Consider the following 25,489-nt stretch of genomic DNA (forward strand, 5'->3'; position numbering starts at 1 on the left):
AGGTAACTTCATCCTTGACATTGTAATACTTCAGCATAAATACTGCTGTCAGTAGTTGTTTGATTCGAGCGAAAACTGCTTTTACTCCGTGTCCCAATAACAGAGTATGTCACAGCAGTGAGCTTGCCTAGAAACTCACATTTTGATAGAAAAATATACAAAAACTTTGTGAAATAATTCCCAAATTGTTGCAAGCTTTTACATCTATTAGTCACTTCAGCTTGTCAGGATCCAGGCAAAAACATGGCCCATTGATATCTTCAATATAATCATCTTCTAATTCAGCTCCAGGTTCATCTATAAACTATCTCTATAAGTTGTAATAAATTCTGATTGTGGTCTGCGATGTCTTTGTCCCTCGTGTCTCCACATCCAAAAGGTGAGCAGACAATCCACCATGGGTACCACTCTGGGAAGATCATTGACTAACTTGTGCTGTCTGCAATGGCATTTTTCCAGAGCTGTGGAAATGCCAAATGGCACGAACAGCTATCTGTACCTTCTGAAAGGCATCCAGAATGTAATGATAAAACTGTCACTTCCATCCATCGTCACTTGCCATCGTGTCTTGCTAAGACTTCTGCTTTGACAGGTTGTTGCAAAATGTGTTCAACTTTGGTATGGGGTAGTGACGTCTCTTTGGTGTATTGGATTTTTTTGGATTCTTTTCTTCCTGGGTTTTTTTTTTGTCTGACACCCGTGCTATTTCTATCTGTAGGCATTGTTACTTTCTTCATTATCTCTTGTCTTTCCAGTTTTTGTATTTCGTCTTTTAGGCTAGACCTGAGGGCAGCTGGAATTCCCCTTAGCAGGTGATGAGTTGGTTTCATACTCTTATCTTCCTTGAGATGTTGTTCACTAGGAGGGCATCCAAGACTTGTAGAAACATCTTTGTAATCTTTCATGATGTATTCAGCAATTAGTGATTTGGTGGTTGGGGAATTGCTGCAAATCTGTTCTGGCACATTAAAAGTTAATAAGCGTTTGACTTACCTGTTTTAAAATTCACTCATGAGATGCGGACATCACTGGTTGGCCAGCAGTTTATTGCCCATTCCTAGTTATGCTGGAGAGGGTGATGGTGTTCTGCCATTTTGGACTGCAGCATTCATTTATTGTAGGTACACCCACAATGCCTCTAGGAAGGGTATATCAGGATTTTAATCGAGTGACACTGAAGGAACAGTAAAGTAGTTCCAAGTCAGTATGGTGAGCCGATTAGAGGGATAGATGCAGACGGTGGTGCTCTCATAAATCTGTTGCCATTGTCCTTGGAAGTGATCATGGGTTTGGAGGGTGTTGTCTGAGAAGTTTTAATTGTAGATGGTACACACTGCTGCAACTGAGTGGTGAAGGGAGTGAATGTTGTGGATGTAGTGCCAATCACTTGAACTGCTTCACCCTGGATAGTGTCAAGCTTTGCGAGTGTTGTTGAAGATAAAATCATCAAGGCAAGTGGGAATACTCCATCACGCTCCTGACTTATACCTTGTTGATAATGGACAAGTTTGGGGAGTCAGCAGATGAGCTATTCACTGCAGGATGGTGCTGAACATTGTACAATCATTGGCATACCTCCCCACTTCTCACTTAATGCTGCAGGGAAGGCTGTTTATGAAGTAGCTCAAGATAATTGGCCCTTGGACACTACCCTGAGGAACTCCTGCAAAGTCCTGAAGTTGAGATGATTGACATCCAACAGACATGTTCCTTTTTGCCAGGTGTGACTCCTATGGCAGAGAGTTTACCCCCGAATCTTATTGACTCCAGTTTTTTTCGGGCTCCGTGATGCCACACTTGATTGATTACAGCATGAATATTGAAGGCAGTCACATTCCCCTCAGCTCTGGGATTCTGTTCCATATTTATATTTGAACGAAGGTTGCAATGAGGCCAAGTGTTGGGTGACCCTACCGAAACCCAAACTGAGCATTAGTGATCACATTATTGATAAGCACATTCTATTTAAGAGCAGTTGATGACCCCTTCCATCACTTTACTGATGGCAAGAAGACTGGAGAGTAATTGGCCAGATTGGATTTATCCTGATTTTTGTGTACAGGGCATACCTGGAAAACTTCTACACTGTATGGTATATGCCAGCATTATAGCTGCATTGGAACCACTAAGCTAATGGCATGGTAAGTTCTAGAGTACAGTCCTCAGGACTATTGGCAGCATATTGTCAGAGGCCATAATCTTTGCAGTATCTAGTGTCTCCAGTAGTTTCTTATTATGATGTGGAGGGAATCAAATTGGCTGAAGATTGGCATCTGTGATGCTGGAACCACTGAAGGAGGCCAAGATGGATATCGACTTGACACCTGAGCCTGAAGATTGTTGTGAATACTTCAGCCTTATCTTTTGCACTGATGTGCTAGATTCCTTATTCTTGAGGAACCTTCTTCTCCAATGAGTTGTTTCATTGTCCACCACCATTCATGACTGGATAGTTGCAGGATTGCTTAGCTCAGGTTATCATTTGTTTGGCATGCAAGTAATCCTGTTAGATAGCTTCACCAGATTGTTGACCCCTCATTTTTAGGTATATCTGGTGCCCTGTTGAACTCTCTATTGAACCAGGGTTGATCCCCTGGCTTGATGAACCAACTGTCCAAATCTTCATTCTTTTCTCATGTCCTCTTGGAATGAGTGTTATTCCACCATATAGACTCAGCCTTACCTTTTAGTCATTACTTTGAGCCACAGGTCTGCTCATGTCATAATGTTGCAACAAGCACCAGTGTCGATCTGATACTTCAGTCTAGTTGATGATCTCCTTCTGTCACAAACCATTTATTACGTTAGATCTGATGTCAACCTGTAGTAAGATGTAACATAGATCATCAGCTGACATCTCTCTAGCAGCCACCTCAATAAGCTTGTTTTGATTCAAGCTTCAGAACTTCAAAAGCAATATTCAATCTAAGCTTCAAGCTGAGCACTCTCATCTCAAGTGATTCTGCTTCTTACAGTTTGAACACTGCTTTCCCCAAACTGGACGTGCGTCCTTTTCTATTGTGTGATGTCCTCCACAACATTTGCATCCTGTCCTCTGCTTTGATTTTTCTGTAACTTTTCCACAAACATTGCTTTTTTTTCTTAATCTGTTATTTCAATCTATCTGGAACATCTCTCAGCATAATGCAAAGGGTTATATGCTTTCTTATTTTTATGCTCTAACTGGTGATTGACAACCTCAGATAGTCTGTACTTTTATATAGCTTTCTTGAGTGTAAGTTTCTTCTCTCTCAGCAGACATACTCTCATTACAGGATTCTTTGCTCTTAAGACAATTCTATCTATGTGGTCACAGACTGATCAATTGTCTCCTTTTCCTCCTAAGCACGGACGTTGAACAAACACCATGCATAAGTAACATTACATTGTGCATTCAAAGTCTGAAAAGTCTCTGGCTTTTCTGCCCCTCAGTGAGAGTTAGGCTGCAGAACCAATTATTTTATGTACATTACTAACATAATATACAGCTGTTTCCACAGCACGGCTAGAAGGATGGAACACTTACATGCTCAGGGTTTTTCGATTAATTCTGTTGCTATTTCATTGTCTTTTCATGAGAGTGATAAATTCCAGTTCTTTCTCATATCTCCTATCATTTCCACAACAGGTAAATGCATAGCCATTTTGGATCATGCAGCAGTTTGGAGGTGCAGACTGTTGGTTTTTACTTCTTCCTTGCTGTTTCTTTCAGTGGTTGGCTCACGTAGAGCTCTGAATGTTCAGCTACACCACTCAGACAACGTGCTTCAAATGATATGCGTTTAATGTTGATTGTGTGCAGTTCTGGTTCCCACCCTAGAGGAAGGATGTGGAAACTTTGGAGAAGGTGCAAAAGAGGTTTACCAGGATGTTGCATGGATTGGAGTATGTTCCCTACAAGGAGAGATTGGACAAATTTGGATTGTTTCTGCTCAAGCATTGGAGGCTGTGGGGTGACCCAACGGAAGTGTATAAAATTAGAAGAGACATAGATAGGGTGGACAGTCAGTCTTTTACCCAGGGTGTAAATATCTATTATGAGAGGGCATAGGTTTAAGGTGAGGAGAAGTTTAAAGGAGATGTGTGAGGAAAATATTTTGCACAGAGGGTGGTAGGTGTTGGACATGCTGCCGGGGGAAGTGTAGAAGCAGAAATACTAGCAAAATTTAAGATACATTTTGGCAGACACATGAAGAGGCAGCGAATAAAGGATATGGACCATGTACAGGCGGATGGGATCAATTTAGAATGGCATCATGGTCAGCACAGACATGATTGACTATATTCTTCTATGTTCTATGTTCTAATGGTCTCACAGACTACATACAAAGATACTTAGAATGGAGGTAAAAGTTGCATGACTCTGAGAAACCAACCAGTATACCAAGGATACAATTGGTTTAGCTTAAGAGTATATCTGGAGAATTGCAATTTCCATTTGTCTGCTAGCCATGTGCTAGCTAACCTATACTTGCTCCCAGTGTCTTCACTGAATCTCCCTGCCTATCCACTTCATTATTCTATGCAGCTCCATAAAAACTGCTTTTTTGATGAGCGTTAGATGAAGCTTACCCAATAATTTGATTTTAAATTCTGTCCAAATATGTTTAACTTTGTAACCTCAGGATGTTTTCCTGCATTAAGTAGCACATATCTGCGACTTATTGTTAAGCAATTGAGTCAACAGAAACTTGTATACATATAACTCCTTTAATTCAGTCAAATGTCCCAAGGCAACATTAATAAACAAAGTTTTATTCAAACCTGGCCAAGATATGATAACCAAAGTTTGTTCAGAGCTAGGTTCTTGTTATGGTCAAAGGTAAGGTCTTCTTAAAGGAAGAATCAGAGGAAGAGAGGCAGAGAGACTTCGGGAGGAATTCCATGGCTCTGGGCCTTGGCATCTGAAGGCATGACCACCAATCATGGTGTGATTAAAATTAGGCATGCTGCAGAGAACAGAATTGAGGAACATGAATATCTAGGCTAGCTTAAGCACATTATGAAAAGAGGAATTTGGTTCATATCAATTTTTGAGAATTTCATTTGTTCTTAAAAATGAAATAGTAGAAGAATGTTTCAGAATTTTCCGCTATTAGCTGACATCAAATGGCCAATGGCAGAATTCCACTCATTCCATCCATGGACCCCACCTACACTTATTGTTACTGCTGAAAGGTTGCCAATATCATCAAAGACCCCTCCCATCCTGGTCATACCTCTTCCAACCTCTTCCGTTACGGAGAAGATACAGAATATTGAACAGACGCACCAACAAGTTCAAGAACAGCTTCTTCCCTGCTGTTATTAGACTGCTTGAATGCACCTCTCTAATTTCAAATCTAATATTGACCTTGCTTTTGTGCACCTCCCGTGCAGCCCTAACCTTGTAGGCTTCACTCTGCCTAAGCACCCTATGATCTGTACGTCCTTGATTGCTATGATCTGCTTGCACTGCTCACAAATCAAGTGTAATCATTTCATGTTCCTTTTTAATCTATTCTACCGTGATATGGGATAATGAGAATGTTTATTTGTGATGTAAAAATAGTAAATATATTTCATGTGAAGAAGTGACTGAGGGGTTTTCCAAAGTCTACTGAATGAGGATTTCAATGTGTGAATTTCACTGTGACCTAGAGTTTCTGACCTCAGCATCGCTGTTGTAGGGAAGATAAGCACCCTCTAGAAGATGACTGCAGTGGGTGCCACTGAAGAGCTATTTCAACAGGAGTGCAGCAGAGATTTGGGAGGAAGCCACTCTATTCATTTGGCCAAAATAAATTGATTTGGATCTGTGCATCACCCTATGTTTGAGGGGACCAAAACTTGACACAAAGCAGCCATGGGTGGGTAGGCCTGCATAATTGAGGGGGGAAGATGGCTATCCCATTCCTGTTCATGGATTGATCCCTATTAAGTTGTAGACAGGTATGAGCTAACTTGAGGAAACTGCTCACTGGTCATTTAAGTTACCTCACGAGTCACTTGAAGATCAATATCCATTAACAATCTGGAATGTAGTGCTGATGGAGGGATACTCCCTCACTTACATGAGTCTCCCAAGCTTCCTGAAGGCTATGGGATGGGTTTCCTGGTAGCCTGCTGAGGGAGTGGGTTCCATCTTACAAAGGAATTACTCGCTCTCAACAGAGAGACTAAGCATTGGAAAGGGTGGATCCATTGAGAGACACCCTTTCTCTTGTATTCCACACCCTCACTTCCCCCTCCACTCTCTGTGTACCCCATCTCACTCTCAGTCACACATGACTTGGGATATTCATCAATCCTAGGCCCCAATGCACCAATCACTGCCTTCCTCTGATTGGCCAACAGCCCTCAGCTGATAGGATTATGGTTCTATCTCTCATGGAAGACCCAATGCTGACCAATTCAGTGCCTGACAGAAGTGTTTCAGATCAAAAATGAAGCTAATTAGCTAGCTACAGTGAACTGTTTTGTGTTGAAAATTTCTTTCAGAAAGACTGAACTTTTCTTTTCTTTCTCTATCAGGAATGCAGTGGACGGAAACAAGAAAATATTTGCAATATATGACACAAGGTAAGTATACATTTTTTTGAAAAACTTTAATAAATGTCTTTATATATACAAATGGAACCAAGAGATCAATTTTTAATGGACTATCTCAAAGTTACAACTTGTTATTTTATGTGTCGTCATGGGAGTTCTATTTTAAAACACCTTCACTTTCAATAACGTAGGTATCAACTGCAGTATACAAATGGTTGAAATATAACACATTTTCAAACAGATTGGAGATAAAGAAGAAGTTTCCATGTTTAATCATTGTCATCCATTGATTATGAAGTAAAATTGAATGGATTTTGCCCTTTTGGTGAAGGTGTTTGATGAGGCACATTTATTTATTACAAAGGTTGACGGCAAATGTTCATGATTTTCCACTCAGTCATTCTAACAGATGGAAAACTGTGAGCAGTTTGTGTCATTTGCAGTGTTTGTGATGAGTGCTATCTCGCACTTTGCTCTTATGCCCTCTGCTAAGGAAGAAAATCTGTCCCTGTTCAATATTCACGCATTAAAATATTTTATGTGTCTTTTTTTAATATTGCTGCACAGCCAATTCAATCATTTTGGTCACTTCTTTCATGGCTACTCAAAAGAAATGGAAGTTGGAGCTAGATTTCCTTTTTTTTTTAGATTCCCTACAGTGTGGAAACAGGCCCTTTGGCCCAACACGTCCACACCGACCCTCCTAAGAGTAACCCACCCAGACCCATTTCCCTCTGACTAATGCACCTAACACTATGGGCAATTTAGAATGGCCAATTCACCTGACCTGCATCTTTGGACTGTAGGAGGAAACCATATCACCTGGAGGAAACCCACTCAGACATGGGAAGAATGCGCAAACTCCACACAGACAGTCGCCCGAGGCTGGAATCGAATCTGAGTCCCCGGTGCTGTGAGGCAGCAGTGCTCACCCCTGAGCCACTGTGCCACCCTATTTGCCCGCTCAGTAGACATTGTAAATCCGCAATCCGTGATCTGTCCCTTTTTCATTTTCAGAAATTAGAATTTGGAGAGTGGTGGGTTTGGTTACATAAAGCATTTGTAAAATATTTGCAAATGTCAGGTGGCAAATTGAGAATCGAACACAAATGCAGAAGACTGCAGATGCTGGAATCAAAACATATTCAGCAGGCCAGGTGGCACCTGTTCCAAGTGAGATAGGGAGTCAAAGGGCAAGATCTTGCCTGTGGGCTTTGAGGTTCTTTCCACTATGGTCAAACAGAGGTTAGACGCCTACGCTGTGTGGGAGAACAGTTATCTGGCTGTGCTTTTCTGAAAATTAACCAATTAATGGTTCTCAGGCAGGCTCGCAAACAAATTACAGATGGAATGAGGGCCCTTGAGCTGTGGAATGGAGTTGAATAGGAGGCTGTCCAGCTCTGAAGAAGCAACTGTCTAGCTTATAGGTAAAAGGGAGAGGTTGTGCAAAAGGTTAGATTAAACATTGAGGGATTAGAAACTTGTCAAAATGAGAGGTGATCATTTCTGACACATAACTACACACAGAATGACAAACCTACTGATGACTGAGACCACGACAAATTGAAGGAATGCACTCAATTGCTTCAAGAAGAGTGTGAAATGTTAAGAGTTGTATTTGAAAATAAGTGATGTTTTATGATGCCCCAGATATGTGAGCAGCTAGCCTCAGCTCTTTTAAACTGTACAGAGTTGCAAAGATTAAAACAACCTGAATCCACTGGGGATTTTTTGACCTCCTGGCTACAACTACTTCAGCATAGTTTCCTAACACAGCAGTCCTTGTAAAAGCTGTGGTATACAAGGGAGGCTTTTACCTGCAATGAAAATAACCAGCAATGAATTAAAGTTTGACTTTTGGTATCTATTCTCACATTTGCACCTTGATCCTACTGCTTTTTCAATGGCATGACAGCATGACACATATTGTTTAACTTATGAAGTAACATTTGATATGTGGGGATTTTGTATTCTCAGACAAAATGCAATTGATAACACTAAAGGAATGTATACTAAAGTATTTTTCATAAATATTAATTCACGACTGCTGGATAATTAAATGAATAAATGAATTCAAACTCAGCCAAACACAAATGTTTCATAAGTCACACAACAAAGAATATGGCAAAATTTTATTGTTCCCATTTGACCATAATTACCATCATTTATACGACCTTATCGGTGATTTGGAAAAGAAAAGAAAAAGGCTTCAACAACATAGTAATTGTCAAACGAACATTTTCTGACAGGCTGGAAAATGCCCATGCATATGAAAAATTATACCAATTAAATTGTGCCCATGCTTTAAGCATTGTGGCAGTAATCCATGTGAAGCTGACGTCACTTATTGTCATTGAGCGCATCTGTTTAATTAGATACCAGAGATTTTTCAACAAAATCAGTATCTTTTCTCCTATTTTCACTTATAAAGGACTGCATTTCAGTACAATATTGAAAGGCCATCTAAAAAGCTCATTAGAGACTGAAGTAAAATTTACATTTTCTGCTTTGATTCTATTGTATCTCTGGCTGTTGGAAGGAAAGGAAAAATCCATAACATATTCCTTTACCTTATTTCTGACTTATAATGGTTTCAACTAGAAAAGGAGCAAAATCAGTGAGTTTGAATCAGGAATTTGATTAACCTATTGTTTAAAGAAAAACATAGATGGGATTATGTTTTTATATGGTTATGCTATTGCTGCGTTTTAGTATTGTGAAGAAACACAGGTGGAAGGGGAAATTCAAAGATTCCTGTGAGGTTACAAAACAGCATCAGATAACAGAACTCAAGCAGTTGATGACACAAAGCCTAGATTTTAGAACTCTTATATATTGTAAGAAGTAGTAAAAGGAAAACCTAATAGGATTAGATTGTGACTTTGTGTAATTATATATAACTGGTGATTGTAAATCTGTATTGCTTATTTTACATCTTTCCAATTTGTTGAAGTCAACGGAAATATCTCACATTTTCCAATGTACTGACAGACCTGATGAAAGCTCATTGACCTGGCAAATAGTCATGGGAATTCAAGCCATTGGCTTGCGTGACAGTTTCCCAGCTCCTTTCTGCTCCTGGATGATATTTCCAGAGATGTAGTGGAGGGAGATTTGGCATTCACTTTAATTGTAAGGGCTTTGCAAATAAGAAAAAAAGATTTGCATTTATAGAACACCTCTTATATTCAAGAAATCACTCAGAATGCTTCTCAAATAGATCTTTCATAACTATCGATCTCTATATTCTCTGAGTAGTCCTGAATTTTCTCAATCACACCATGAACAACATAACATCGTTTGGAATATTGTGAACTTGTTTACATAGTAACAGTGACCATTTAGGTAATCCATTGGTTGTAAAAAGAAGTTGGCTAAGTTCAGATATAAATGCAGGCTATCATTTTTCCTTAATCTTTATTGAAGCAGATCAGAGGCGAAGGATCTTGCAGTAAGTAACTCATCTCCTGACTCCCCAGTACCTGTCCAACATCGACAAGGCTCAAGTCAGAAATATAATGGAATACACCTCACTTCCTTAGATGAGTGCAGCTCCAACAATAGTCAAGAAGCTTGACACCACCCAAGAGCCCACTTGATTCACACCACATCCAGAAACATTCATTTCTTCAATCCCCAACACTAGGTAACAGCAGTGTGTGCTATCTACAAGATGCATGGCAAAAATTCTCCAAGGCTGTTAAGGTAGTGCTTTCCAAACCCATAACCACATCCATCTAGAAGAACAAGGACAGTAGCTTCATGGTAACACCGCTACCTACAAGTTTCTCTCCAAATTACTCACCATCCTGACTTGGAAATATATCACTGTTTCTTCACTGTTGTACAAAGAAAAAGAACAACACAGGATGGGGATAGGCCCTTCAGCCCTCCAAGCCTGTGCTGCCACATTTTGCCCTTCCATGCCAAAACTCTCTTTACTTACAGGATCTGTATCCCTCTATTCTCTTCCTATTCATGTGTTAGTCCAGGTGCTTCTTGAATGTTTGCTCCCCCCACTTCTTCTGGCAACACGTTCCAGGCACACACAAACCTTGTGTGAAGAAGGTGCCTCGCTCCTCTCATTTAAACCTCCCCCCTCGCACATTGAACTTGTGTCCCCGAGTAATTGACCCCTCCACCCTAGGAAAACGCCTCATATGTTTCACTCTATCCATGCTATTCACAATCTTATAAACTTCTGTCAGGTCGCCCCTCTATCCAACCTTTCTTCATCGCTAAAGTCCACCATAGTAGGCAACATCCTGGTAAACCTTTTCTATACCTTCTCCAAAGCACCGATATCCTTCCGACAGTGTGGTGACCAGATCCATATTCCAAGTGTGGCCTATCTAAAGTTCTGTAAAACTGCAGCATAACTTGGCTATCCTTACACTCAATGCTCCTTACAATAAAGGCAAGCATGCCATAGGCCTTTTTTATTACCTTATCTACCTGCACTGCCACCTTCAGTGATCTGTGGACCTGCACACAGATTCCTCTGCATATCAATATTCCTAAAGGTTCTGCCATTCACTGTATAATTTCCACCTATACTTGACCTTCCAAAATGCATCACCTCCCATTTGTCCAGATTAAACGTCATCTGCCATTTTTTCTGCCTGTGCCTCCAACTGATCTATATCTTTTGTATCCATTGACAATCCTCCTCACTATTCACAACTGCACCAATCTTTGGGTTGTCTGCAGATTTGCTAGTTAGACTAGCTACATTTTCCTCCAAATCATTTATGTTATTGGGTCAAAATCCTGGAATTCCGTCCCTAACTGCATTAAGGGTCAACCTGCAGCACATGGACTGTAGCAGTTCAAGAAGGCAGCTTACCATCACCTCCTCAAGGGCAACTAGGGACAGGCAATAAATGTTGGCTCAGCCAGTGAAGCCCACAAACCACAAATGAATTACAAAAAAGAAGTAGTAGTCAGCTCAGGACGTAGTAAAAGCCCTGCAGGGTTGTTCTTGGCAAGGAAGGGCAACCCCCTTTATGATTAGCATTGCCTTTTGGAGGCACCTTTCTCACCCCCTCAACTCTCAGCTCTCCGCTGACCTCTTGTAACTGTCTGCCAGATCTAACCCAGAGTATGGGGTTACCTGCTGTCTGACCAGTGGCCTTCAGTCCTGTCTGCCTATGTTTAGACTACAATGCTGCACACCATCCCAAGAAAGGGGTGTTCATTTCACCATAAAATAATCAACGTTTCTCCCAGTATTAAATTGCTGTGGGCAGCTTTTGAGATCACCAGTGGACATTCCCCACCTCCAATCTTTTGGTGAGGCATTGGGGTTTGGAACAGCACCATCGCTTAAAATCCAGTCCATTAACTCTGTTTCCAACTCTGCAGATGCTGCCAGACCTACTGAATATTTCCAACAATTTTGAGTGTTGTTTATGGCTGTTGCTTACAGCAGCGTGAATTAGCAAAGAAAACAGCAGAGTCTACTTAAGTGCTCAACAACTGAGTGAACAAACTCTGTGTAGTGGGGTCTACTAAAACAGTTTCTGCAAACTATAATAGAACTAAAGACTGGAATTGTTCATAAGGTCACTCAATCAAAGCAGTATTATTTATTCACCAATAAACAGAGTAGAACTCCAAAAAGGAGTTAGGTATAGATAACATTCTTAGGGCTAAAGGGATCAAATGGTATGGGAAGAAAGTGGGAAAAGAGTCCTGAGTAGAAGGATCAGCCATGAATATATTGAGCTGCGGAGTAGGACTGAATGGGCCTCTTACAGCTCCTGTTTTCTACGTTTCTATGATAGTTACTAAAAATGAGTTATCAATGTAAACTTAGACTCAGTCACCATGTGCAATGCAGTCTACAGTCATAGTTTCATTTGATTTTGATTTGATTTATTTTTGTCACATGTACCTAGGTACAATGAAAGTTTTGTTCCGTGTGCAGTATAACAGATCGTACTATGCAACATGCATAAGGGTAATCGAATAGGGCGAGGAACATAATGTTACAAGTGCAGAGAAAAGAGACCTCAACATTAAATTAAACATTTGAGAAGTCCATTCAGAAGTCTAACAACAGCAGGAAAGAAGGTGTTCTCGAATCTGTTGGTACGTGTGTTTATGCTTCTGTATCTCCTGCCAAGTGGAAGAGGTTGGAAGTGATTATAAGGGGTGGGAGGGATAATTTATTATGTTAGTTGCCTTTCTGAAGCAGCAAGAAGTACAGATGGAGTCAAAGGATGGAAGGTTAGCTTGTGTGATGGACTGGGCTATGTTCACAACTCTCTGGGCAAAGCACGTGTCATACCAAGCCGTGATATATCTGGATAGGATGTTATCTGTGGTGTATCTATAAAAATTGGTAGGAATCCGAATTTACATAACCAGCTCCTTTTTATGACTGGGACTTCTGATGTTACTGTCAAAAACTAAAAGTTATAGTTTAAAACATTTTCTTTGTGTCTCCACTCAAAAGAATGCACACAAATAAAGAGCAGCCACAAGGTCTGTCACCTGACCAATGCTGTTAAAAGTCTCTCTGCTGACATGGCAAAATACTACTACTTGGGGAGAATGTGCTCAGTGCCATAGTAAATGATTAAAAGTATTAAAAACCTTTCATTTGTGTGAGAGGGACCCAAGGTACAAGGACTTAATAAAAGGTCAAGTATTCATGTTATAATGGGACCAGATTAGGTTGGGATATCTGGTCGGCATGGATGAGTTGGACTGAAGGGTCTGTTTCCGTGTTGTACATCACTATGACTCTATACCAAGAACAATATTGGCCTCAATTAGGAGGCATTATTTTGAACCGACTCATGGAGAGTGAGTTTCAAGGTGAACTGATGAAATTGATGTGGACAGATTACAGTGAATCTTTTACAAGGTATCGCTCACAGGAAGTCTTGCAATCAGAAGTTTAGGATGTAGACTTGTCCCATTGTTAAGTAATCTGTAAGTAAACTGACCAAAAGAATCATGTATTTTGGCTGATGGAGAAGGATTTTGGGAAGGACCAGATTTCAAATTTGAGTCAATCCATATACAAAGAACAGAATGCTGTGGACTGTCTTTCTCTTGTTCTAGGGTTTGGACCCCGGCGTTACGATCACTTCAGAGAATCGCCTGCCAAATAGTGTTGACATGGTTTGCCTATTATAAACCGGAGCTCAAACCCCGGTAACTCAAACTGAAACACCCAGAGAGGCTCTCCTCACCCTAAAAGAAGTGTGGAAAATGGTATATCCTGCCTCTCACCCCCAATTTGTTATAAAGGAATGGTTAAATGAAAGAAATCCTTGACACTCACTTTAAATTCAACAGGTAACAATTTATTTATCTAACTCGAACAGTGAAGAAGTTAACTGACCTAGTAACAAACCAAACAATTCCCCTCTAACTATGAATGATTCCCAAATAAAACAAAGTAGTCATGGTATGCTGTTCCAAAAAATACAAGTCCCACTAATATAACAAAACAATCAAAACAATTTTGAGTCTCTCAAAATTACAGCCAGGTTACATGTCTTCCAGAACTTTCAAGGTCTTCTCCGCTGATCTTTATTTCAGGACTGCTTTCTCTACAGATTCTTCTGTCAGGACTATAGATGGTGTGCCACGGTTGCCATGATAAATAGATGGTGCTTTCTCTAAAAACTGAGAGTTGTTTTCTCTTAGCAGATAAGAATTGGCTCTGCCAATTATTAGATTGGATTACTTACAGTGTGGAGACAGGCCCTTCAGCCCAACAAGTCCACACCGGCCCTCCGAAGAGTAACCCACCCAGACCTATTCCCCTTTCACCTAACACTATGGGCAATTTAGCATGGTCAATTCACCTAACTTGCACATTTTTGGACTGTGGGAGGAAACCGAACTACATGGAGGAAACCCACGCAGACAATGTGCAAACTCCACACAGACAGTTGCCTGAGGTGGGAATTGAACCCAGGTCTCTGGCGGTGTGAGGTAGCAGTGCTAACCACTGTGCCACTGTGCTGTCCTTTGTTCAGCTGCCCTCTCCTTCATACCCTTGATGTCCTATCAATATTTTTACAATCAAATCAGTCCAAGGCTGTCAAAACCATCAGATTTAAATTTAATAGGTTTTTGATCGCTAAATGCCTGATTTAAATTGATTTGGCTAAATTTAAAATCGCTGTTGTCTTGATTTTTAAAAACAAACTGCTGCTTGGCGTTTCAATACAAAATGTTTCAATTTGGATGCTCTGTGTACTAGCAAACTCAGGTTGCTGCCAGACATTCATTTCAAATCTGAGCAAAGAGGAAATGCATAATCTTTTAAAGGGACCATGCACACTGCCTCCACCCCACCCCATCAGTTTTACAAACACCAACTTGTAATGTTCTGCCTTCCAATCCGCAAATACTCTCCCCAATTTTGCAACACACTGAATACAATTTGGGTGTGTGTGTTTGGGGGAGAAAGAGGTTACTTTGAGATGAAGATGTCTCCTCAACACCTTTCAACTATTCTGAAATGAAAATTGGCCACAAAGGCAAGATACCCCTTTGCAGCCCACCCCTTCTCCCCAGTCCCATCACCGCTACTGGAGGAGGAGGAAAGTGGGGGGGGGGGGTGGAATGGTGTCTCTAACAATGTTTGGCTATTGTGGGGACCAACTGTGCGGGTGCTTAACTAGCACTTAATTAGCAATCTGTTCTTTGTGAGTGAGTCACTGTTTCACATCCAGTCTGAAATGTCTTAAAATGACCCAGAGGCAGAAAGGTGGCAGCAATCTAGCTCTGTGGCATTGATAGGACAGTGACAGTGTCATCCATCTCCATTGCTGTCCCCTTCAGACTTTGAAATTCCCAAGTATCCAAATACAAGAAATAAGATTTTCAATGAAATTTGAAAATCAGGAATCGATTTCTTCAGCATCTCTATTCTGAGATATGGTTCAGGATCCTCACCCTGTTAGAAACACTGCATTAAAGATTCTATATTATGTGGAACCTAACTGCCTTATTTTTTAAAAATCAGCAATCTCAGTATTTTCTAGCAAACTCTTAAATCCTTGAAGGTAGCAAGATTTAATAATTGATCTAAGAATTCCAGGTTTACTAACAAAGCTGAAATCTTGAAGATGTAAATCCTTTTTTAGAGTGTTTAATTTTGGGAGTTGTCTGACAGTCTTTTCTCACATCTGTTCATACCTTTTTGGAAGGTGTTTAAAGAAAGTGGTACAATATATTCAGGAAAAATACATTTACTTCAAAACTAATCAGAATTTATTGTTCATAATTCCTTTCCTTGTTTTGCTTCAAGACTTAATGTTGTCTGAAGTACATGTATTTTAAAGTGGCGAATCAAGGTTGGCATCTTCATGACTTCCAGCTATTCCAACCTGTGCAATTACACTGTGCACATGATCGGATATGTTTGCATTTTCATTTCTTAATATTACTCCAAAATCCCATTTCTAAGATGAACCTTAAGTCCCCTGGACTCAAATGCACTTTTATCTGTCACGTATAGGTTGGGTGTTCAACACAAGAATTTTCATTGGTGCATTTGATTTTGAGGATAATACTATAGGCTGAATCTCCCTGTGTTTTGACTAAGTATAACTTTGGGGCAGATTCACGGAGGGTTTCCTTCCATGGGTCTTGGCAACTTTTCTCACGTAACTTTTCTCTACTGCTCACTTTTTTGTTTATTCATTCATGGAATGTGTGCATCACTGGCCATTTATTGCCCAGAGGGCAGTCTAAGAATCAACCATGTTGCTGTGGGTCTGGAGTCACATGGAAGCCAGGTCAGGGAAGGATGGTAGTTTCCTTCCCTAAAGGACATCAGTGAACAGATGGGTTTTTCTGACAATTGGCAATAGTTTCATGGTCATCATTAATGCCAGATTTTTTTTATTGACTTCACATTGCGCCAGCTGCCTGGCAGGATTTGAACCCAAGTACTCAGAACATTCCCTGGGTCCCTGGATTAACAGTTCAGTGATAATACCACTAGGCCGTAGTCTCTCCAACTCCATGCTACCTTTCACAATGGTCTTGTGGTCGCAGAGGTCGAAATCTTGTGGCTGCTGGGATCTTCCAGTGTTGATATCCCAGGCACAATATTTAAACCCCAGATGAGTGCCGGTTCAAAGCTGCTGACCAGGAACATCTACAGCCCGAACCATTATTATAGAGAGGATAGTAGTGGAAGGGAAGTTGATGCCAATATATCCTGGTGAGTGGGATGGTGGAGAGGAGGATCATCCTCTTTCCTCTGGACCACCAAAGGATGCTAGACTATACCATGCTAGCCACCTGTATCATTGCGGTGTCCCTAATAAGAGTGATCACCCAGCAATGCAGAAAGAAGGTCAATGACCTCCTGCACTCTGTAACAGTAATTGCCACCATCTTCTCTCCACCACTTCATATTTACTAAGTGTGCCAATGCACACTCTTTCCACCAAGGCTAATGCTCTACCACTCTCAATATTGGATGCAACATCTTCATGGTTTCAATGTCTCGTACCCACTTCACCCTCTCAAACTATTCAACCATCCTGTCCTCTGTACTTCCTACATACTGCCTGGGCACACCTCACTGCCATTCCTGTTCCCTCACCACCACCACTAACAGCTCTTTCATCACTTTTATTTCACTCAATTACTCTATTCACTAGAGTGGTGATGACATCTGAAAATGCCCTCTCTACTGCAGAGTCCCATACCTTCCCATGATATATCAAATCACATTGTTATATTTGGAGTAGACTCCTCTCACAGTCATTATCCCTTCTGTGTCTCTGCATAATGGCTTCAATCCCCGTACTTGAGTTTACCTTTTTCCCAACACAACTTGGACTAATCCCTGATAATGTCCTTAACATTTAGCACCTAACCTCTCAAGACTGACTGTAGCCAACCCCCTGACTAAAATCAGGCAAAATCCTTGACTGAGTGGTGGCCCCGCCTGACTATGATTCCTGTTCACTGCACGAAGTACTAGCCCCTTACTCCCCATAGACTTTCAGTGCTGCCCATTTGATTGAAACACATCCATGTGTTTGCCACTAAGGCTACTAGCATAGGCTGTATGTGTGACAATGAAGTATCATGGTGATGTACAGCAATATGTCCAAACCCTTCACCATTCAGTGCTGAAAACCATATCAACCTGGCTGGCTTTTTATCTCTGCTAAGCAAGTCAAAGATGCCATGAGCCACAAAGTAAGTGAAAAGTGAGTGAACAGTAAGAAACCAAGTGAAGAACCTTGAGGTGCACCCTGCGCAGATGCAGGAGGATGGTGTGTGTGCCTGCCTGCAGAATGACCTAGCAGGACCATTGCAGTAGAAGGTTTCACTAATCTCCAAAGTGCTTGGTGAAATGCTGAAGTGTCCTCTGAGTTAGTCAAAGATCGGTGATGCAGTGGTGCTGATGTTTCATTAATGCCGACTTCCATGGACAAAGTGTGGGTGCTCTGTCAAGATCTTGGTGAACACAGAAGCCTGGGGAAAAAACCCAGTGGGCTTTATCCACTAGTGAACCATTCTGACTTTCAAGTCAGGATTTGGCATCAAACGTTTCTCACCAACAACTCAGAGAATCGCGAATTGCATAGAAATGAGGTGAAATTAGCTAATAATGAAATGCAATTTCATGAAATAAAGTCCTTGTTAATTAATAACGAGATTTTCATCTAGCCATTGAAAAGTTAAGGGAAGAATAGGATTTCTTTTTTTTTGCTTGATGTTGAGGATCTCAATTTTTTCCATTTCTTGCTGTATTCATAGAGTCATGCACTCAGACAGCAAAGAAACAGACTTTTAGGTCCAACTTGTCCATGCCGACCAACATTCCCAAACTAAACTAATCCCATGTGCCTGCATTTGGCCCATATCCCTCTAAACCTTTCCTATCCATGTACCTGTTCAAACATCTTTTACATGTTGTAATTTGTAACAGGCCAGACCCCCTCAATACATTTCAAGAAGGTAGCCCAGACCCTAACTTTGCTATTTGTTTTAAGCAGGTGTAATGTGGATATTCCAGGAGTGATGCAGCTGGTCAAACCACTTAGTTTTAAACAAAACAGAATTTATTTACAAGATTACCAAATGAAACACAAACAAGCGAGAACAGAATACTGAATAATAACTTAACCTATCTGAAAACCCAACAAACTATCAACTTAATTATGTTGTTCCAAATACTTGCAACAATCCCCATAAATACCCCTTGGCACAAAAGGTAAAATTAAACCCAGGGTCTTACAGGTTCAGCATGGACCTGCTTCTTTGGGTCCAGCAGATTCACAACTGTTTGACTGCTTTCAATGAATAGCCAGACCCAACCAAACCAGAGAAAAGGTGAACTGGGAGAACTGGCCACTTCCCTTTCATTGTACAAATGTTCTTTTTTTTAACTTGAAAGCCATTTGTCTGAGGCAATATCTATTGGCAATATCCATTAGCAACAATCAAATTGGCCTAAAAACCTTCAAGCTTAGACATTTTGGACTCTGTCTTTTACATCCACTCTGAAAAAAGAAGGCCAAGGACACCATAACCTTGTTAAAGAAGCAGCCTCATCACAAACTGTACCTGCATCCAGCACTTCCTCTAGCAGTTCATCCCACATACGAACCATCCTCTGACTTAAAATGTTGCCAGGCAGGTCCCTTTTAATTCTTTCTCCTTTTCTTAAAAATACAGCCTTAGTTTTGTACTCCCCCACCCGAGGGAAAAGACTTTTGCTGTTCACCTTATCTGTGCTGCTCATGATGTTATAAACCACTATGAAGTCTCTCCACAACATTCCACTCTCCAATGAAAAAAGTCCCAGCCATCTACAGCCTTTCCTTATAACTCAAACCTTCGAGTCCCAACAACATTGTGATAAATCTTTTTTGACCTTCACTAATTTAATAATATTAAAAATCACACACCAGGTTATAGTCCAACAGGTTTAATTGGGAGCACTAGCTTTCGCAGCGCCGCTCCTTCATCAGGTGGTTGTGGAGGACACAATTGTAAGGCCCAGAATTTATAGCAAAAATTTACAGTGTGATGTAACTGAAATTATACATTGAAAAATACCTTGATTGTCTGTTGAGTCTTTCATCTGTTCGAATACCATGATAGTTTCACTTCTTTCATGTGTTAATCACAAATCTTTTTTTTAAAGTTGCATTCTCAGGTTAACTGTAACAATTGGTGTTAGCTAGACAATATGTTAAAAGTGTTAGCCCCCTGTGTTCTCATGATGTTTAGATTGATTCTAATCTAAAAAGTGAGATAACAGAGTTTTACATGAATTCATGCAGGTTTTGAGCAAAGTACAATGTAACTCTGCAAGTACAAATTCACCCCACAAAATATGTGTGCATGTGGGTCTGTGTGTGTGTGTGTCTGTCTGTCAGTCTGTCTGGGTTGAGGGGTTGTGAGTGTGAGAGAGAGTGTATATGTGTTTGTATGTGAGTGTAGAGTGTCTTAAATCTGTGAGGGGGTGCATGTGTGAGTGTGGGAGTGCGTGTGTGTGTGGGGTGGGGAGTTGTGAGTGTCTGTGAGAGAGAGTGTATATGTGTGTGCTTGAGTGTAGAGTGGTCTAAGTCTCTGAGAGCATGCATGTGCGAGTGTGGGAGTGTGTGTGTGTGTGTATAGTGCAATGGTGGTCACCTGTGGTGTGACATGAACCCTAGGTCCTGGTTGAGACCCTCCCTATGGGTTTGATACTTAGCTATCAGCCTCTGCTCGGCCACAGAGGCTGATAGCCAAGTTCCATTTTTTTTTAGCATGTAGTCATTGTATAATTATTACTAACCACTTTCACTGGCTTGGATAAATTGAATTTTATATTTGCAGAATTGTCAATTTTCTCCATAGTGATTAAAAAAAGCTCGCCTTTATTTCAATTCATACTTTAACCATAATAGTCTTAAAATACAATTGTGGTTAGGGCTAGGATTTGGTTAACCCTAATCTCCATGTTGAATGGAGCTAGGTTCTCCTCTAAAAGCCAAAACACCTCCAGCTTTGAGACATTAGCTGCCCCTCTTATGGACTGAGAAACCTGTCTCCAATTAGTTAAGGGCTTCCCTGTTCAACATCTGAAAAGAGTGACTCACCCATGGATTCTGCCTTAGCCCCTAGTTCCAGCTCAGAGGAGAAAATTGGAATCAGCAAGGTTAGAGAGTCTTAGTGCTGCTAATGTAGTTAGTATTTCTGATATTTTTTCATCTGTGGGTCAATTTTAAAATGCTACACATTTAACAAACCAGATAATGATACATTAGGACAGAAGGATAGAATGGCACAGTGGCACCTATTGGGAGATTCACTTGAGAGGAATTAGCCTCAAAGTAAATAGTGAAATAAAGCATTATACCAATAAGAATGAAGTAGAAAATATTAAGACAATCAGGTGTGACATAAAAATAATTGAGAAAGTGAGTAAAGTAAACTGCTTTCTTTTAAATAATACATCAATATCTGCAATCTATTTACTCACATTAGAACATGGCAAGGGTCATCCTTGTATCGTGTTTTCTAATATTTTTAGATGTTGTTCATAATTGAAAACAATGAATTGCACGCAAATTTAACTTTTGCTTTTGTAATGACATTGTTATTAATTTATTTCTGGAAGCCAACCGTTACAACAGACAGATTTAAATTGAAACAAGAAAATTTTTAATGATTAACAGTCAAGATCTAAATATGTTTTGAATTTACCAAATAGTGCAATGTGGGAAAGTACGCAGTCTAAGTTACCTTCCACTCCAACAAAAATGATCTGGCTGACCGCTGATCTGTTCTTGCGCAACCTCTTCGCTTCCCTATCCCCTCCACCACCAATTGGGATGTGCTGGCCTCAACACCGGACCTCTTCACGGCTCGTATTTTGTCACACCAAGCCAGAAAGTGCAATGGAGCACCCATTTGGCACTTGCAGCTCACCAGGAACATTGATGGAGATGTGAAGCTAAAAATAGGGTTTGATTTCCATCCTTACACTACTGATAAGGTGCCTGTGAGACACGAGCGATATTTTTCCATCCATGTAACTGCTTGGCCAACAAATTTGCATTAAACTTTGGTTAAGATTTAGCAATAAGAAAGAATCAAATGAAAATTCGACTTTTTCGCTACTATGAATAGAATTAAAATAACACCATAGAAAAAGTGTTTCACTTTTCTTCTGACATGGCTTGGAAAGGGTGGACGCTAGGAAATTGTTTCTGTTAGGCGAGGAGACTAGGACCGGTGGACACAGCCTTAGAATTAGAGGGGGTAAATTCAGAACAGAAATGCGGAGACATTTCTTCAGCCAGAGAGTGGTGGGCCTGTGGAATTCATTGCCACAGAGTGCAGTGGAGGCTGGGACGATAAATGTCTTCAAAGCAGAGATTGATAAATTCTTGATGTCACAAGGAATTAAGGGCTACGGGGAGAATGCGGGTAAATGGAGTTGAAATGCCCATCAGCCATGATTGAATGGCGGAGTGGATTCGATGGGCCGAATGGCCTTACTTCCGCTCCTATGTCTTATGGTCTTATGGACCCTGAGCCAGACTGTCACTGACAGTTCTAACTTGGAACTAAGAAGCAAGCACTGCTTATAGGTTTCCTTCACCCTAGCTAAATGTTTTATGGAACTGTTAGTAGCACACTGCTTCTTTCAGGACCTTTCCTGAGCCTTTCCCTAACTCCACTATTTAGCTGCCTACTAATTCCTAGACCTTCTTCCTGAGGTCTAACTGTACAGAGCTTCTCTTGACTCATCACGGAGCTCCCCACCCCCGGACAATCTGTACAGTTTTAGCTGCTGTCCCAGCAGTACAATGAGCTACTGATCTCCTAATTCACAGTTTGATTCCATCTCTCTCTCTCACATATTCTCACTCACTGCCTGTAACCATAAAAACATAAGACATAGGAGCCTCCACTATTTCCTCAGCCACCTCCCTCAGAACTCTAGGATGAAGCCCATCGGGGCCAGGAGATTTGTCAATTTTAAGACCTTTTAGCTTTTCCAGCACTATCTCTTTTGTAATGGCAACCATACTCAACTCATCTCCCTGACACCCTTTAATTGTTGGGATATTACTCATGTTTTTCACGGTGAAGACTGATGCAAAGTACATATTAAGTTCTCCAGCTATTTCCTTATCTCCCATTACTAGCCTTCCAGCATCAGTTTGAAGTGGCCCAATGTCTACTTTTGCCTGTCATTTGTTTCTTATGTATTGAAAGAAACTTTTACTATAATTTCTAATATTACTGGCTAGCCTACCTTCATATTTGATCCTCTCCTTCCTTATTTCTCTCTTTGTTATCCTCTGTTTGTTTTTGTAGCCTTCCCAATCTTCTGATTTCCCAGTGCTCTTGGCCACTTTATAGGATCTCTCTTTTTCTTTGATACATTTCCTGACTTCCTTTGTCAGCCATGGCTGTCTAATCCCTCCTCGGATAATCCTTCTTTTCTTGGGGATGAACCCCTGTACTGTGTCCTCAATTATACCCACAAACTCCTGCCATTTTTGCTCTACTGTCTTCCCTGCTAGGCTCTGCTTCCAGTCGATTTTCGTCAGTTCCTCTCTCATGCCCTCATAATTACCTTTGTTTAACTGTAACACCATTACATCTGATTTTGCCTTCTCTCTTTCAAACTGCAGACTGAACTCTACCATATTATGATCGCTGCTTCCTAAGTGTTCCCTTACTTTAAGATCTTTTATAAAGGCTGATCTAATAGTCCTCAACTCCACTTACCTGCCTTTCCCCCAAAATCTTTGGTTCTCTTACTGATTAAAACTCTGTCTATCTCTGCCTTGAATATAATTATCCTCAACCATAAAGAATTCCACAAATTAACTGACATCTAAGAAAGGACATTCCTCCTTATCTCTGTCTTAAATGTGTGACACCTTTTTCAGAGTTTATGTCATCTGATCCTAGATTCTCCCACAGGAGAAATAACTATTTTGCATCTACTCTATTAAGCCGTCTTGGAATCTGGTATGCTTCAATGAGGTCTCCTCTTATTCTATGATCTATGCAACTACAAACCAATCTTCCCATTTTCTTCTCATAAGACAGACCCAGTTAACTTTCTTCTGTCTGTAATACCAGAATATCTTTCCGTATTATTTACATATTCCAGCTATGGTCTAATTAGTGCAGTTGTATGTTTTTAATAAAAACCTCCTTCCTTCTACACTCCATTCCCTTTGAAACAATGGCCAACATTCCACTTGCCTTCTTTATTATCCACTGAGATTGGCTGCTAGCCTTTTGGACGAAGACTCCCGAGTCCCTCTGTTCTGCTGCTTACTGCAATCTTTCTCAATTTAAATAATACTTACCTCTTGTATTCTTCCTGTTACATTGCATAACCTCACGTTTCCTGACTCCATCTTTTGCCCACTCACTTAAACTGTCTATATCCCTCTAAAGCCTCTACGTGTTATCCTAACCACTTACCTTTTTGCTTATTTTAGGGTCAAACTTGGTTATAATACATTCTCTTTCCTCATTCAAGTACTGAATATAAATTGTAAATAATATTGCCGAGCAATGATCCCTGTGGCACACCTCTTGTTACAAGTTAGATTAGATTACTTACAGTGTGGAAACAGGCCCTTTGGCCCAACAAGTCCACACCGGCCCTCTGAAGAGCAACCACCCAGACCCATTCCCCAACATTTACCCCTTCACCTAACACTACAGGCATTTTAGCACGGCCAATGTACCTAACCTGCACATTTTTGGATTGTGGGAGGAAACCGGAGCAAACCCACACAGACACGGGGAGAATGTGCAAACTCCACACAGTCAGTCGCCTGAGGCGGGAATTGAACCCAGGTCTCTGGCACTGTGAGGCAGCAGTGCTAACCACTGTGCCACCATGCTGCCCATCCTCAAAATGCCCCTCTTATCTCAACTCTCTGTCTCCTATTAATTTGCAAATCCCCTTTCCATGTTAATGAATTACATTCAACACCATGGACTGGGATCCATTGGATGCTGCCTGAACTGCTGTGCTCTTCCAGCACCACTAATCCAGTATTTGCTTTCCAGCATCTGCAGTCATTGTTTTTACCTCCTACTAAGTAGCCTAACATGTGGTGCCTTATTAAATGTCTTCTGAAAGTCCTGTTGTGTTATATCCACTGTTACACCTTCATCTATTCAGCTTGTTATCTCCTCAAAGGATATGAATAAATATCAGTCATAACTTCCCTTTTATGAAACCATGCTGACTGATCATGTTACATATTTCTAAATGTTCTGCACTTGCATCCTTGATAATTAACTCTAACGTTTTGCCGCTGGCAAATGCTAAGCTCGCTGGCCTATAATATTCTTTTTTTTTGTCTCCTTCCCTTTTTTATTGGCAATTTTCCAATTTTTTTTTGCCTTCTCCAGAATCTAAGAATTCCAGGAAGTTTGTGACTAGTGCGATCACTTTTTCTATAGTGAATTCTTTTAAGATTTTAGGATGGATTCCATCTTAGTGCAACTGCATAAAGTGCTGATGACAGCATTTGGAATACTGTAAGCAATCTGGTGTCCTAAGTTCAGAAAAAAGTGTTATTTCATTGGAGGTTCTCCAGAGAAAGTTCACGAGGATGGCTCCTGTTTTGGAAGGATTGTCTTATGAGCCAAGTTAAACAGGTTGGGACTCTACTCACTGGAGTTTAGAAAAATGGGAGATAATCTGATTGAAACACAGAGGATTCTTAAGGGACTTTGCAGGGTTAATGCTGAAAGGATGTTTCCCTTCATGGGAGGGACTAGGACTCAGTCTTAGATTGGAGCCCTTTAATTCTGAGATGAGGAAGAATTTCTTCTTACCCAAGAGTTGAGAGTCTTTAAGCTGTTTGCCACAGAGGGTTGTGGGTGCAGAGTCCTTGTGCAGGTTGAGATTGCTAGATTCTTGATCATTAGGGAATCAAGGGTTGTAGGGAAAGGGCATGAAAGTGACAAGTGG

General features: G+C 40.7%; 1 protein-coding gene across 2 annotated transcripts in view; it reads left to right on the plus strand.

Moving 5' to 3' along the window:
* gabrb3 (gamma-aminobutyric acid type A receptor subunit beta3) overlaps positions 1-25,489 on the plus strand; it is a 686,618-nt gene that overhangs the window by 314,912 nt on the left and 346,217 nt on the right. For both annotated transcript variants that reach the window (XM_072576993.1, XM_072576991.1), the window contains one exon: positions 6,514-6,561. Coding sequence is in view for 1 of the 2 variants with exons in the window: in XM_072576991.1 (XP_072433092.1) it covers positions 6,514-6,561 (48 nt within the window). In the remaining variant the exon portion in view is untranslated. The remainder of the gene's footprint in view (positions 1-6,513; positions 6,562-25,489) is intronic.

Source organism: Chiloscyllium punctatum, chromosome 9 (assembly GCF_047496795.1).
Source record: "Chiloscyllium punctatum isolate Juve2018m chromosome 9, sChiPun1.3, whole genome shotgun sequence".
Lineage (NCBI taxonomy): Eukaryota > Metazoa > Chordata > Chondrichthyes > Orectolobiformes > Hemiscylliidae > Chiloscyllium > Chiloscyllium punctatum.